The sequence below is a fragment of the Solanum dulcamara genome, chromosome 4, assembly GCF_947179165.1.
Source record: "Solanum dulcamara chromosome 4, daSolDulc1.2, whole genome shotgun sequence".
Classification (NCBI taxonomy): Eukaryota; Viridiplantae; Streptophyta; class Magnoliopsida; order Solanales; family Solanaceae; genus Solanum; species Solanum dulcamara.
In genome coordinates this window covers 39,200,949-39,215,060 of record NC_077240.1, presented here as the reverse complement: position 1 = coordinate 39,215,060, position 14,112 = coordinate 39,200,949, and the positions used below count along the sequence as shown (strand labels likewise).

The window sequence follows — 14,112 nt, the reverse complement described above, 5'->3', positions numbered from 1 at the left end:
TAAAGTCTCTTATCTCATAACTACGTGTCATCGTAGGATTGCCTTTTGGCCTAGCTAGTGGATCCACATATAGCATATCTATGACCCGCCTAGTGGGGTAGAGTCTACCTTGGCAAGTAGATTCCCTTTTTTCTTCGTTGTATGGGGAGACAATGGGATTCCATGTTATAGATTGCATGGTCTTATTGTCGGTTATGGTTCCTATCCCACATATGTATGATCTCTTTTGTATGCTATGATTTTTCAATTATGCTTTTTGAATGCTTGGGTCAATATTCTCATGACTTTACTTATCACATCTTACCATTGATTTACTTGACCATTGCACTCCATGATTTACATTGCATGTCACACCCACAAACTTAGTATATTCCAATGTACTAATGCATACTTTTTGCCTACATTATCTCATAATATAGGGGTTGAGGTTGAAGATCACACTCATCTACATGGCTAGTTAAGCTTTCCTATCAAGCGGTTGTGGGGAGTCCTCTTTTATCGGGGACTAGTTATCGAGTAGTCATTGTTTTCAAAGATTTTTGCTATGTTTCATATTGAGGATGAGCTAGGGACATGTCTTAGCCCCCTTCCATATTCATGAGCAGAGGCATCTAGTTAGACAAATATTTCGAGTATATGTTGTCTTGTGTCGCTCTTAATTTTTTATTCATGATTTAGACTCTCTTATGATGTTACCGCTTTTACTTTACCTTATGTATGCTTATGATATGTACAAGAAGCTTGGTTGGATCCCTTCGGAGTTTCGATTGCCGTGTTGCGACTAGGCCCTAGGTCGGGTCATGACAGTAGACATCATATTTTGTATTGCTGCAATCTGTGCTATTAAGGCTATTATAACATCAACTTCAAGCATACCTACCTGTTTTGGGATGACAGGCCTAGAATTTCCCTAGGATATGTAGTTAAGCAATGTATAGAGCTCATCATATATTTTCTCCAATGTATGTCCACCTACAATAGAGTCAATAAGAATTTTGGTGTTGGGTTCCATCCCTTCAATGATGGTATGGACCAACTCCTTGTTAGCTTGATGATGGTGAGGACAACTACTGATTAGAGACTTAAAACTATCTCAGGCTTGGTACAAACTTTCACAAGATTTCTATTTAAAGCTCAAGATTTTGTCTCTCAACTCTGTTGTTTTCCCCGAAGGAAAGAACTTGATTAGAAACTTGCGAGGCAAATCATTCCACAAAGTAATGGAGTAGGGTGTTTCAGACTTCATCCACCTTCGAGCTTCCCCCAATAAAGAAAAGGAAAATAATGTCAGCCTCACATAATCAGGACATACTTTACTTTGGCATCAAATTGGTCTCTCAATTACTGATTTACAGGGTTTATTTTACAATCATGGTCTCTCGACCTCTAATTGTCTACCTATGTTGATAGCCTAATTACATCGTTGAGTGAGGATAGGCATGAATCAACACAAATGCATTAATCCTATCATCCTGTCTAGTAACCAAACATGGTGCATAGGTATATGTCACGGACATCCTATACAAGAATTATCCTAGGCAATTCTAGAACAAACATGCTCCCCATATTCTAGTGTTCTATCTCCTTTCCGTTTCGCGAGTTTTAAGTAGACAACGAATTTATTGTAATGTTGATCAGACATTAAAATAGTATAAATGATAATATAGGAGTAATTATATGAAAGACACCATTTTTAACAAAAGAAAATTATATTGAAACCTTCATCTTATGGCTACAACCCTAGAACAAGGGATTTTAGCCACTCATAATTTTGAACATAATCCAAGAAATAATTAATGGCATAAAAACTTACTTCCAAATGAAAAAGAAGAAGAAATATAATCCTAGAAAAGTTCTCCTTGCATCTTCCTTCATCAAAACCTTAAAATAAAAATGGAATGTTTAGTAAAAAAAAAAGTATGCTATTTATAGCCTCAAAAAATATGAAGTTCCATCACTACACTAAAGTCCGCGACGGGGACATATTTCTGCCTTGTGTAATTTTGCATTTCTCTCATCTGGAGAAATTATTTCTATGCTCAACCAGGTCCGTGACATGGACCTGGCGCGTACTCTCCTGTTGAGAAAAATTAATTCCAAGTCCAATATTAAATCCCTGAAGGTAAGGGCACAACGCGGATACACTCCCACGTAGTGTATTTTCTTCACCTTTGTTCCCAACTTCTCTTCGAGTTCCACTTTCAATCTAAGAATCTTTTTAAGGGTCTCTTCTTCCTCATCAAGCCTTGAAAGTGTCTAATCATGTTGGTTAGCTATAATCACACACAAATATTCTAAAAACAAACTGTACTATGAACATGGTTGGCTATTGGGTGTATTTATGCACCCAAGATCAACCTAAAACTGATTTTCTCTCCTCCTCTCATCTCCTTTGTCAAGGTAAGTCCTTATATAAGAATTTCAAGCTTTCTAAATCATATTCTTTAATCTAATCTTGAATTTTTAATAAATATCTTAACCCTTGACTATAGGATTTTCAAGAAGCGAATTTAAGAATCTCAAGAAAAGATTTCTTAATTTTTCTTCACCAAGTTAGGATTTTTTGTTAGATTCATGAGTTTTTAATATATATAAGTCTATCGTAGTGAGGAAGTTAATTCCTCCTCACGCCTTACATCTACAGTTTCGATTAGTAAGATCAAAATTAGGGTTCTTACCCCAAAGTTCATGAATTCAAGTTCCTTCTAGTTCAAACTTTTTATTGTTGAATTCTACTATTGAAACTATTGTACTTCATGTTCATTGATGATTCTTGATTGATTGTTGATGTTTATTCTACCACATGGATCCTTTTTAGTTAGAGTTATCAAAAAACTTTGATATAATATTAACATGCATTATTTTCATGAATAAAGTAAGTTTCAAAATTTTTCAAAAAGTATTTCAAAAAAGTATTTTTAACTTCAAATGAATTAGTTCAAGAAAGATTTCAAGAAAGTACATTTAGCTTCAAGTGAATTATAAGAAAGAAGGAAAAGTTTGTTTTGAAGGAAGTAAGGATCATTTCTAAAGAAGTATTATTGAGCATAGACTCAAAGTAAGAGATTATCAGTTTTACCTCTAAACTAAGATATGTTTCCCTAAAGTGGGACATCATAAAGTTATTTAGAATTATTGCATTATTTTTTGGAGTATTTGGATAAGGGTTAATATAATCCAAATCTTAGACTTGCATCGCCAACATATGATAGGATCACATCGTTGATTCAAGCAACTCCTGTGAAAGCCCATGATAAGGCCTTAGAGATTGAATCTATTAGTTAAGTTCGTCCTTTATCCTAACACGGTGTATGATGGATTTGGCAACATGAGAAAGACGTTGTATCATCATAATTTTCACATGATGTTTGTCGGTTAGAGAACTCTCCTCAAGAAAAGTAATGTTATATTATTTTCAGTATAAATGTTGCATATATTTAGTTATAAAGTTCCTGCATATACTATTCAGTTGGCTGTATTATAGTCATCTTCAGATTTACTCTTTCATTTTAGTAATTTTACTCTTTATCAAGTTGTCTCATTCAATAATTTACATACTATATATTTCATGTATTGAGCCCATTAGACGCTACACCTTTTTATGATGAAAAATTAGGTATTCAGGATGGGCAGCAGATGCATCACTAGGATCTTACTTTCACTCAGATTTTAGTGAAACCTCTTTACTTTCAGAGGACTCTAGTTTATTTAGAGTTTTAGTAGTGAGCCAGCCCAAGAATTCTTTTGAGACCATCAATGATTTCAAGTGTTGATCATGCCTAAAGTGTAGGGTCGGAGCATCACAATCATATTTTGCATTACTATCTTTTAGAGGAAGGTACATTCTAGTATTCCACGTCCTACAATACATGCCCCTTTTGTAAGAGTGATTAATCAACCTCACATTATCTTTGCCAAATTCTTTTGGAGCAACATAACTGATTTTAAAGAAAAATACATTCTCAAATAACTTGTGATTATCAAATGAGGAATATGGACTTGGATTTAGATCTCTACATGATATCTCTAAAGGAAGTTCCCTCCCAACTATACAGTGGAGACTTGATTTTAAAGTTCTATTTCTTGTCAAACTGGAAAGGTGTACTATAATGTTGTTGCATCACTTGGGTTATTTGCTATACTAATAACACCAATATCATATTTTGTACTATTAATTTCAACCGTACCAATAGTTTAAATTTGTGACTCTTACCAGTAAATTTTGAGTCCCAGAAAGACTTTAATATCGTATTTCTTAAAAAGGATTGTCTCGCACCCTTTTGAAGCACCAATACAACTAAATCTCTTCTGAAATATCATATCACCCATGATGATACACATCGAATGATTCATGTCCCGTGCATTCATCTCTTCTTAAATCTTTATCAACAATAACCTCTCAACAAATTGCCCTCAAATGGGATTACATCATCATACTATTATTTTGCCTTGAAACGTCAAAATTCACATAAGTAATAAGGAAAAAAAATGCCACAAAATTAATTCAAAAATAGCACTATCCACATACATAGTAGTTAAATTATCTAGTGCAGTGCCATGAAAACATGCTGGAAACAAATCTCCAACTGAACATATTCTATTTAACCTAAAATATTCCTGTAAGCATATTCGCAGCAGTCGAGATGGCTGCTCCTGTGATGGCGCACTGCACCACCTGTTCATGAGAACGATCTTCCAGTGTTAAAGCCAAAGCGGCACCAGTTATTGCTCCCGCCAAGGCACTATTTTTCTGCAAGGAGAATCTTTTAATACTTAAAAACAAATCTCAAAATAGTCCACAAGAAACATATTCAAGACAACTATAACTACATCCCCCACTTGCAACAAATGGATAGAAGTATCTGTAGAGCTTCACTCATAGTACTGATGTCAAGAAGGGTTGGCCCCCGGGTAGGTTCAGAGCCAGAGCCAGCGAAAAACCTAATTTATGGCGATCTCTCACAATGTAGATTTTGTCTAGATGAATAATCAAGGTGGTAGAGTTGCTTTTGAAATGAAGAACACAGATTTAACATGAACCACATGAACGAACAACTTTATACAGGAGAGAGAATGAACCACGGAAAATACTTATCCTACCGATAAATTAGCAACTACTAGATAACAAAAAAACATATGATCATATCATGCATCAACAAGCAGAAAAACTGACCCAATCATGAACACCACGTGCCTCCGTCAATCCATATGTAAGTCCAGAGTACATCCCAGCAGCTAGCCCTGCAGAAGTTACGTAAATGATTCATGCTCAACGTCCAGAGGTGAAATATGTATGAGTGTCACATTCGCTGACAGATAAAATTACTACCATCAACCAAATTAAAACAAATAAGCATTTAACTTTTCTAGTGAAATCTTCTTTAAGATATTATTTTGTAGCAAACTCATTTCATATGCACTCTAAATACGATCAATAAATTATGGGACTACTTCTATATCTAGTGGCAACTCCCTAGCATAAAGTGAAGATACGACAATTGTAATTTTTTTTTTAGTTGAACCATTGTATTTTGCTTATAATATGAAAGTCTGTGTCATTTTAGCCTTTTTGTAGATACTTTAGCTTTTATCCTCATCGTTCTCTATCAGAGATTAGGTTCATCCCCCTCTACTTTTGTAACTTTTTGGATTCTAGACATGGTAGGGGTCAAGCTATCCCCCACACCGTTACGGTGATGTCTTTAAAAAAAAATAAAAAGAAGAAAAAATAAGAGTTATCTTCCAAATAAATAAATAGATAAATAAATACATCATGGTGTTTTTTGTTCTTAAAAGAGGAACAAATTACAATCACTTAAAAATAAATAGACAAATAAATTGAATCATGGGGTTTTTTGTTCTTAAAGGCGGAACAAATCACAATCACTTAAAACTCAAATTGCAATAGTCGAAAAATAACTAAAAGAGTAGGCTCACCCCATTGAACAGATTCTTTTCCGGTACTCTTTACCTGAAAAGGGATGCATAAGATGGTATTACAGTGTTAACGAAAATTTCAAATTAAAATATCCAACTACAAGTGAAACAATTTTCAATGCAAATTAACCATATTTTGCACATCTTCCAATGATGGACTCACTTTAATCCACAAACAAACTAGGAAACTCACTATCCACATATCTTATTGTCTATCCAATCACGGACAGGCAGGGTGAGTTATGTAGGACCGAAGAGTTTATCTAAACCCCTTTTGGCAGAAAATTACCTTGTTTATATAGGTTAAAATTAGTTTAAGGTATATATATAGTAGAAATGTTGACTCCTTTCGCTTCTTCGTGTACTTACTTTTTCATATTTCGTATACATCAACATAATTTAAACAGTTCTAACATAATGTAAACAGTTCTAAAGAAGAGAAGATAGCAATAGAGGAAACATCATCTTACCAGTGCCTCAACTGACTTTCTGTTGGTCTCCCCTGCATCCAATATATTACAAGAAAGTAAATAATAGTAACTAATATACTCACAAAATTTAACTCAAATGATGCATCCAATTAGATAATGAACAAAACAAGGATTATCAGAACACAATATTTTACAACTTAGTTTAGTAACCTAGACCATTCAAGCTATTAACATGGAAAGAGAAGGAATTGATTATTTTTAAATAGGAATATTTTAATTTGGGGAGTAAGATACAAAACAATGCATGCTCCAATTTTCACTATACGCACAAATTTATTCGTGGTTCTTTCAGTATCATTCTAGAAATTCAATCAATCATAAATGAACAGGATGAAGTAAGTATATTATGGTTTGCAAAATCAAATAAGAATTACTGAGATATTACTTCACTTACCTCTAAGGTCTGGAAATCGATTTTTCTTGGGACCAGTGATCTCTGGTGGTATGTTGGTAGTATCTCCACCAGTACCTAAAAGATCAATTAAAATTACAATACTACTACTCTTTGAAACACTGAAATATATACTCACAATCAACAAAAAAAGAAAAAAAAATAGGCTCACTTTCAGAAGCAGTAAAATAAGCCTCACGAGCAACAGCTTGAGCAGCACCAATCTGATAATGAAAATGAAAACAACTCCAATTAAAAAAATAAAAATACACAATTAGAGTTTTATTGTGAAGAGAAAAGAAATATATAATGAGTATACCCCAGCAGCTTTGACGAAACTTTCAGCAATACGGTTCAGAAGAGGATGTCCCAAATCGAAAAGTCCCCCCTTATCAAATCCATGGAGCAATGATCGAGTACTCTCCAAGTTATTGTTCATTTTGTTTTCTTTCACAATACAACCAAAAACAAAACTTTTATAGGGAAGGACAAAAAGTGAGAACAACAAACAAAGCAAAACAAAAAGTGAAGTATGAAGGGAGAGTTTATAGGGAAAAGTTAGAGAAAAAATATATTGACGCGTGGTGTTGACAAGATAGGTATGTGTCCATTCTTCTAAACTGTAACCGATCTTCGTGGCAAATTTTGAGGTTTGAAACAGCCCCAGCCTTAATTTTTATTTTTATTTTTGTTTTACAGATATTGAATTTTTAGCCTTGTTGTCTCACATTTTACCATTTCTTTTCCATGATTTGACATGTTCTTTATGTCCTTACGTGACCTTTAAATGGAAATTCATGAAAATTAATAATTTTCTTAATATATACTATTTATCAAAAAAATGGTATAATTAAACTTATTTATCTATATATATATATATATATATATAATATAAAATAAGCAAAAATTGCCACATATCAATACCACAAAAAATAAAATTTATTATTAGTTAAATTAATTATCTGTACTCAAATCTATATTCTATATATATAATTAAAAGAAAAAAATTCTACTATATAATCATGTCAAGTGGCATCATAAAATCAAGATTTCATAATTTTAGGAGAAACTAGTTACGTTAGACCACAATTAGTTAGCCTTTTTTATTTGAATCAAAAAAGAATATTATAAATTTTTGGCATAAGAAAACATGTATGTAGTCGAACAAACTTCTCCATATATACACAATGGAGTCCTAAAACCAACATTCAAAGAACCAAGGCCAAATCTATCGATGGTCACATAAAGTTGACACCAACTTTCACTTAGACAATCAATCAGATTTTGTTTATTTTAGACACCCCATATAAGATTTCGTTGTGTTACTTTGACACTTTTTAAATAATTTTATATTGACCACAAGCGTGTGTGTCATAATCGTGTCCACATGTATTAGTTGACCAATTATATCATGCCAACTCATTAATTTTTCCACGTCATATATTGGCTCCAAATTTAAAAGTGAAACTCTTGATCTTTCAACTCTCATTTTATCTTCTTCATTTCACTGATCAAAACCCTAAGTAAGATTACTCTTCTAACTTCGACTTGAAGCTTCATTTTTTCTTGATTTTCATTCAATTCGTACTTAGTACTAACTATTATTCTAATTTATGTTGATAATTTTCAGGTTTAAAGGTTGAAATCAAGTATTGGAAATTATGGTTTTGTTGATCTTTACGGCATTGGAGAAATTGAAGGTTCTATCAATTTTTTCTTGTGTTTGTATGTTTTATTTTTGAAGAAGGTATATGTTCTTGTTGTTTTCGCTTTACTTATTAGCATTCTTGTCACGACCCAAACCGGTGTCATCAACACTAACCCTTCAGTGGGAGAACCAATATTATACCCCGACTAACAACCTAACACAGAATAGGCATTAAAAAGATTGTGAAAACGGTTTTTGAATATACTTTTTAATTGAGTTTCCAAAAACTCAAGAAAATTAAATATACATTCATAACTTTAATATACAGAAGTCAACCTCCCTAGAACCTAAAAGTCATTGTACCAAAAGTACTAAGTAACAAGTATAAGAGTAAGGGGATGCATCCCCAAAAACAATAATATAACCAAAGTCTGAAAGGTCTATGTCCGAAAAAGATTGGACTTAGATCCTAGAGGAATCCACAGAAGCCTGAAAGAACTAGCTCACCTTTGAGTTCAATTTGGTCAATGGTCTCCTAGATGAGGTCTATCATCAACCGCCTACCCTTCCAATGTGCAAGGCACCTTCAATCAAACATTTAAGCCAGGGCTGCACCCTAGGAGCTCCTTCTTGGTTTATTTGTGGATGTGCAGGTACATCCCTGATCAGTCGACAACAATGGAACCATGCAAAGTTCAAGGCACACACTGATAGACTTCCGACCAGCTGTTCAAGTCAGGGCTGCACCACATACAAAATGCATGTTACACCTACTCTGCCCCTCAGCTTCCTTAACAACAACCCCAAGGTTGCTGGCTGCTATGGCTCCATTTACATCATTTCCTTTCACCCCCCTTAGCTGCTATTGTTGTGTTGCATACTTCCTTGAGATCTACTTGGTACGATATGACTAAAAAGGGCAAAGATGAAAAGAATTTTCCCACCCCATGCGAGATAGAAGGTTCATATACTTGTTCTTCTTCAATTTAGCTATGTATGGTACGTAGCATAGTTGAATAGGACTAGTGTATGTTACTTTCTTGTTTTCTCATGGAAGGGGAGAGTCTCCCTCATTTATGCTTTCTTAGTCGATTTGTACCGGGAGGAGTCCTCTCATAGGTTTACTGCTTTCTAGTTATAATTAGTCTCCTTTTTGTATCGGGGATGAGTTAGCCGACCTTAATAGGTTAGCCGACTTATGAACCACCATAGGATCGGAGGTAAGGTTTACGTCCCCCTCCTTGTATTTTTTACTTTATTTATTTATGTTAAGGCTTGGGGGTGATGCTCAACCCCTGACTGTGCACGAGAGGTGGGAGCCTCGTGTAGGGTCTGTTCCCATAAAAAAAATCATCAACCGCCTGAAGATGCGTGTGTGTCATAGTCGTGTCCACATGTATTAGTTGGCCAATTATATCATGCCAGCTCATTAATTTTTTCACGTCATATATTGGCTCCAAATTTAAAAGTGAAACTCTTGATCTTTCAACTCTTATTTTATCTTCTTCACTTCACTAATCAAAACCCTAAGTAAGATTACTCTTCTAACTTCGACTTGAAGCTTTAATCTTACTTAGGGTTTTGAAAAGTAAGATTACTCTTCTAACTTCGACTTGAAGCTTCATTTTTTCTTGATTTTCATTCAATTCGTAGTTAGTACTAACTATTATTCTAATTTATGTTAATAATTTTCAGGTTTAAAGGTTGAAATCAAGTATTGGAAATTATGATTTTGTTGAGCTTTACGGCATTGGAAAAATTGAAGGTTCTATCAATTTTTTCTTGTGTTTGTATGTTTTATTTTTGAAGAAGGTATATGTTCTTGTTGTTTTCACTTTACTTATTAGCATTCTTGTCACAACCCAAATCGGTGTCACCCACACTAACCCTCCAGTGGGAGAACCAATACTATACCCCGACTAACAACCTAACACAGAATAGGCATTAAAAAAGATTGTGAAAACGGTTTTTGAATATACTTTTTAATTGAGTTTCCAAAAACTCAAGAAAATTAAATATACATTCATAACTTAAATATACGGAAGTCAACCTACCTAGAACCTAAAAGTCATTGTACCAAAAGTACTAAGTAACAAGTATAAGAGTAAGGGGATTCATCCCAGAAAACAATAATATAACTAAAGTCTGAAAGGTCTAAGTCCGAAAAGATTGGACTTAGATCCTAGAGGAATCCACAGAAGCCTGAAAGAACTGGCTCACCTTTGAGTTCAATTCGGTCAATGGTCTCCTAGATGAGGTCTATCATCAACCGCCTGAAGATGTGTTTGTGTCATAATCGTGTCCACATGTATTAGTTGGCCAATTATATCATGCCAGCTCATTAATTTTTCCACGTCATATATTGGCTCTAAATTTAAAAGTGAAACTCTTGATCTTTCAACTCTTATTTTATCTTATTCACTTCATTGATCAAAACCCTAAGTAAGATTACTCTTCTAACTTCAACTTGAAGCTTCAATTTTTCTTGATTTTCATTCAATTCGTAGTTAGTACTAACTATTATTCTAATTTATGTTGATAATTTTCAGGTTTAAAGTTTGAAATCAAGTATTGGAGATTATGGTTTTGTTGAGCTTTATGGCATTGGAGAAATTGAAGGTTCTATCAATTTTTTCTTGTGTTTGTATGTTTTATTTTTGAAGAAGGTATATGTTCTTGTTGTTTTCACTTTACTTATTAGCATTCTTATCACGACCCAATCCGGTGTCACCCACACTAACCCTCCAGTAGGAGAACCAATACTATACCCCGACTAACAACCTAACACAGAATAAGCATTAACAAAGATTGTGAAAATGATTTTTGAATATAGTTTTTAATTGAGTTTTCAAAAACTCAAAAAAATTAAATATACATTCATAACTTTAATATACGGAAGTCAACCTCCCTAGAACCTAAAAGTCATTGTACCAAAAGTACTAAGTAACAAGTATAAGAGTAAGGGGATGCATCCCCGAAAACAATAATATAACTAAAGTCTGAAAGGTCTAAGTACGAAAAAGATTGAACTTAGATCCTAGAGGAATCCACAGAAACCTAAAAGAACTGGCTCACCCTTGAGTTCAATTCGGTCAATGGTCTCCTAACTGAGGTATGTCAGCAATTGCCTGAAGATGCCCTATACTCCATAAAGAATAAGCAATTGTAGTATCAGTACACATAACAACAATGTACTGATAAAATCTCGCAACTAGTCCAGTAAGTAAAACATACACAACTAACCACAACATAGTAATCACAGGCATATACAAAAATAGATTCCCAATTATCAGCTCATGAGCAATAACAATTTCACAGTGTCAATCTCAAATTACAAGAGTCAATAATGGTCCTCTCATGGAACCCATACCCAAATTGTTAGTATGTACTGGCGTGGTACCCGATTCAATTTGTGTCAGTGTGACGCCAAATCTAATATGTACCGGCTTGGTACCCGATCCAATGATGTGTTGGAGTGATACCCAATCTAATTATGTATCGGCATGACACCAGATCTAATATGTACCATCGTGGTACCTGATCCAACAACCACAATCACAATCATTGTAACTCCCCTAATTATTTAAGCTAATATTTGTACTGCAAGAGGATATTTCTTGATGATAGAATCAATTCCTAATTCATAATTTCTGGACTCGAACTTTTTAATGTCGGAGAACTTGATTTTCTTGGATGGTGACAACAGTATAAAGGATTGCATTAGTCTAATTTAGTAAATGACCATGAAACACACACATAAATTTATACTCAAACATATCCTTTTAATAATTGTAAGCAAGATGTAATAATTTCTTTTAAAAAAATAATTGGGCAACCACCTTTTCATTTTGGGAAGCCACCTTTGCTATATTATTTAATAAGTATATCACAACTATCTCAAAATAAAGTCGGTTGCCTAAGGATAAGGATAATATATACCTCTCTCATAACCATTTAGTTCACAAAAATCACAAGAAAAACTTGTTCCTTGGAGGAAAAAAATTGAAGACTCACCATATACCTTGTAAGTGATCAAATCCATTTTAAAACTATATAGCTTTTAGTAATGTAATGACCCTCCATGTCATTTTCATCCTTTCTGATCTTTTCAGCATATAGAGTTTCCTATAGCGACTCCAAGTCATTTATGACTTGCTGGCACTGATAGTTCGATTGCCTGGTCGTTCATTTGGGTTTTATACCTGATTTCCTATTTTAGAGCTCTTGGAGTTTGAATGGTTGACTTCAGTCAAAACTCCAGGAAGATGAACTTAGAATTAAATATTGATGGTTTCATCAGCTCTAAAATGATCATTTTAGGCTAGTAGCATGATCGGCTAGAGTCTCGATCCTTTCGGTAGGAGTTTGAGCCATTAGGAATTTTAGTGTTCAAACTTTAGCCTAAGGTTGAATTTGGTCAACATTTGAGGTAAACATGCTTGAATTGAAATTTTATCTACACGGTTAGCTCTAAAATGTTGAGTTGGTCTAGAATGATCCATCTTGTGGTTCCTGAGGCTTTCAAACTCATTTTGAGCCTCTTTGTAGATTTGACAAAAAATATGCTTGGGTGTGGGACCTATATTTTGTTGAGACGACTACAAGTGGAAATTTGGGCTGCATCGTTGAGTATAGAATATCGAATTTGGTGGGGTAGAATAATCTATTTATGCGCATGGGATTTCAAACAAATCTCGAGTACCCCATTATAGACTTGGCCTTTTCCAAAACTCAACTGATGTAGCTGAGTATGGTGCCGTCGCTAAATCGACCACTGGTCGCTAAAGCGGCCATGCCCTTTGGGTAGGTGTCGCTTAAGTGACTAGGATGTCACTAAAGTGACTGGGCGCTTAAGCGAAAAGATGTTGCTAAAGAGAGCCCTGCCTCCTTGAGGTGGTCGCTTTTACAATACCTGAGGGTCATTTTAAGACCCGTTTCCACGCTTTTCCTCAAAACTTCAAACCCCATAATTTGAGTTCTAGAACTCTATTTTGGGTGATTCAAAGCCCAGCATGTTTGAAAAGTTTATGGCTATGTATTGGAATGTTGGGGACTGTTGGGTACTCTCCGTTTGAGGTAAATTTGTCAAATAGCTGCTACCCTAGCTTGGTTTCAAACTTTAATGGTGATTTAATTTGTTTGATTGAGTTCTTCCATTTTGAGCATCAATTTGTTCCCCATTAGAGATGCAAGCTCTATAATGCGTTGAGAACCCTTTTATGGAATCAATTTCGCGATTTCCATCATGGGTCCCACAATCCTGTTTTTGACCCATTTTTGGGTCCATCAACAAAAAATACAATTTTGGTGTCAAAACATCCATATTGATAAGGTGATTGATATTTTAATAGTAGGGAGGCATTTGGAGGCAATTTTAGAGTAGAAAGCTATCGCGAAGTAGACTTAGAGCGCGCGTATTTGGCTTCGAGGTAGGCTACGATATTTATTCCTTTGATTAAGCTTCATGTGGTATTGTTTAGAATAAATTGCTTACGGTTGAGATTGTATATGACAAGTTAGGCTCGATTCCTAGTTTCTTGCTTCCTTGTCCCAGTGTGAGCCTTAGGCTATATTTACTTTATGAAACCCTCTGTGTATTTGGTAGATTATTGATTATACCTTAGTTTATCCTTGATTAGCATTTT

The 14,112-nt window shown here is 34.4% G+C and overlaps 1 protein-coding gene and 1 non-coding gene across 2 annotated transcripts; one reads left to right on the top strand and one right to left on the bottom strand.

The window, feature by feature from the left end:
• The first annotated feature begins 1,050 nt into the window (after window positions 1–1,050).
• Window positions 1,051–1,156, top strand: LOC129888136 (small nucleolar RNA R71). Its single transcript, XR_008766563.1, has one exon. It is a non-coding gene; the product is annotated as a small nucleolar RNA R71 (small nucleolar RNA).
• A 3,264-nt stretch (window positions 1,157–4,420) lies between these two features.
• Window positions 4,421–7,399, bottom strand: LOC129887344 (outer envelope pore protein 16-2, chloroplastic). Its single transcript, XM_055962409.1, has 7 exons — window positions 7,139–7,399; window positions 6,992–7,043; window positions 6,823–6,897; window positions 6,408–6,439; window positions 5,938–5,971; window positions 5,174–5,241; window positions 4,421–4,750 (listed from the first exon to the last, which is right to left on the bottom strand). The coding sequence occupies exons 1-7, from the start codon at window positions 7,256–7,258 to the stop codon at window positions 4,607–4,609; spliced, it is 525 nt and encodes a 174-aa protein (XP_055818384.1). The 5' UTR covers window positions 7,259–7,399; the 3' UTR covers window positions 4,421–4,606.
• Window positions 7,400–14,112: the final 6,713 nt, after the last annotated feature.

Excerpts from the sequence above, each read along its gene's own strand:
- LOC129887344 (XM_055962409.1), bottom strand. The coding sequence starts at position 7,258 with ATGAACAATAACTTGGAGAGTACTCGATCATTGCTCCATGGATTTGAT. Across the intron at positions 7,044-7,138 it reads GTTTCGTCAAAGCTGCTGGG|ATTGGTGCTGCTCAAGCTGT; the intron begins GTATACTCATTA and ends TTTCATTATCAG. Across the intron at positions 4,751-5,173 it reads CACGTGGTGTTCATGATTGG|AAAAATAGTGCCTTGGCGGG; the intron begins GTCAGTTTTTCT and ends TTCTCCTTGCAG.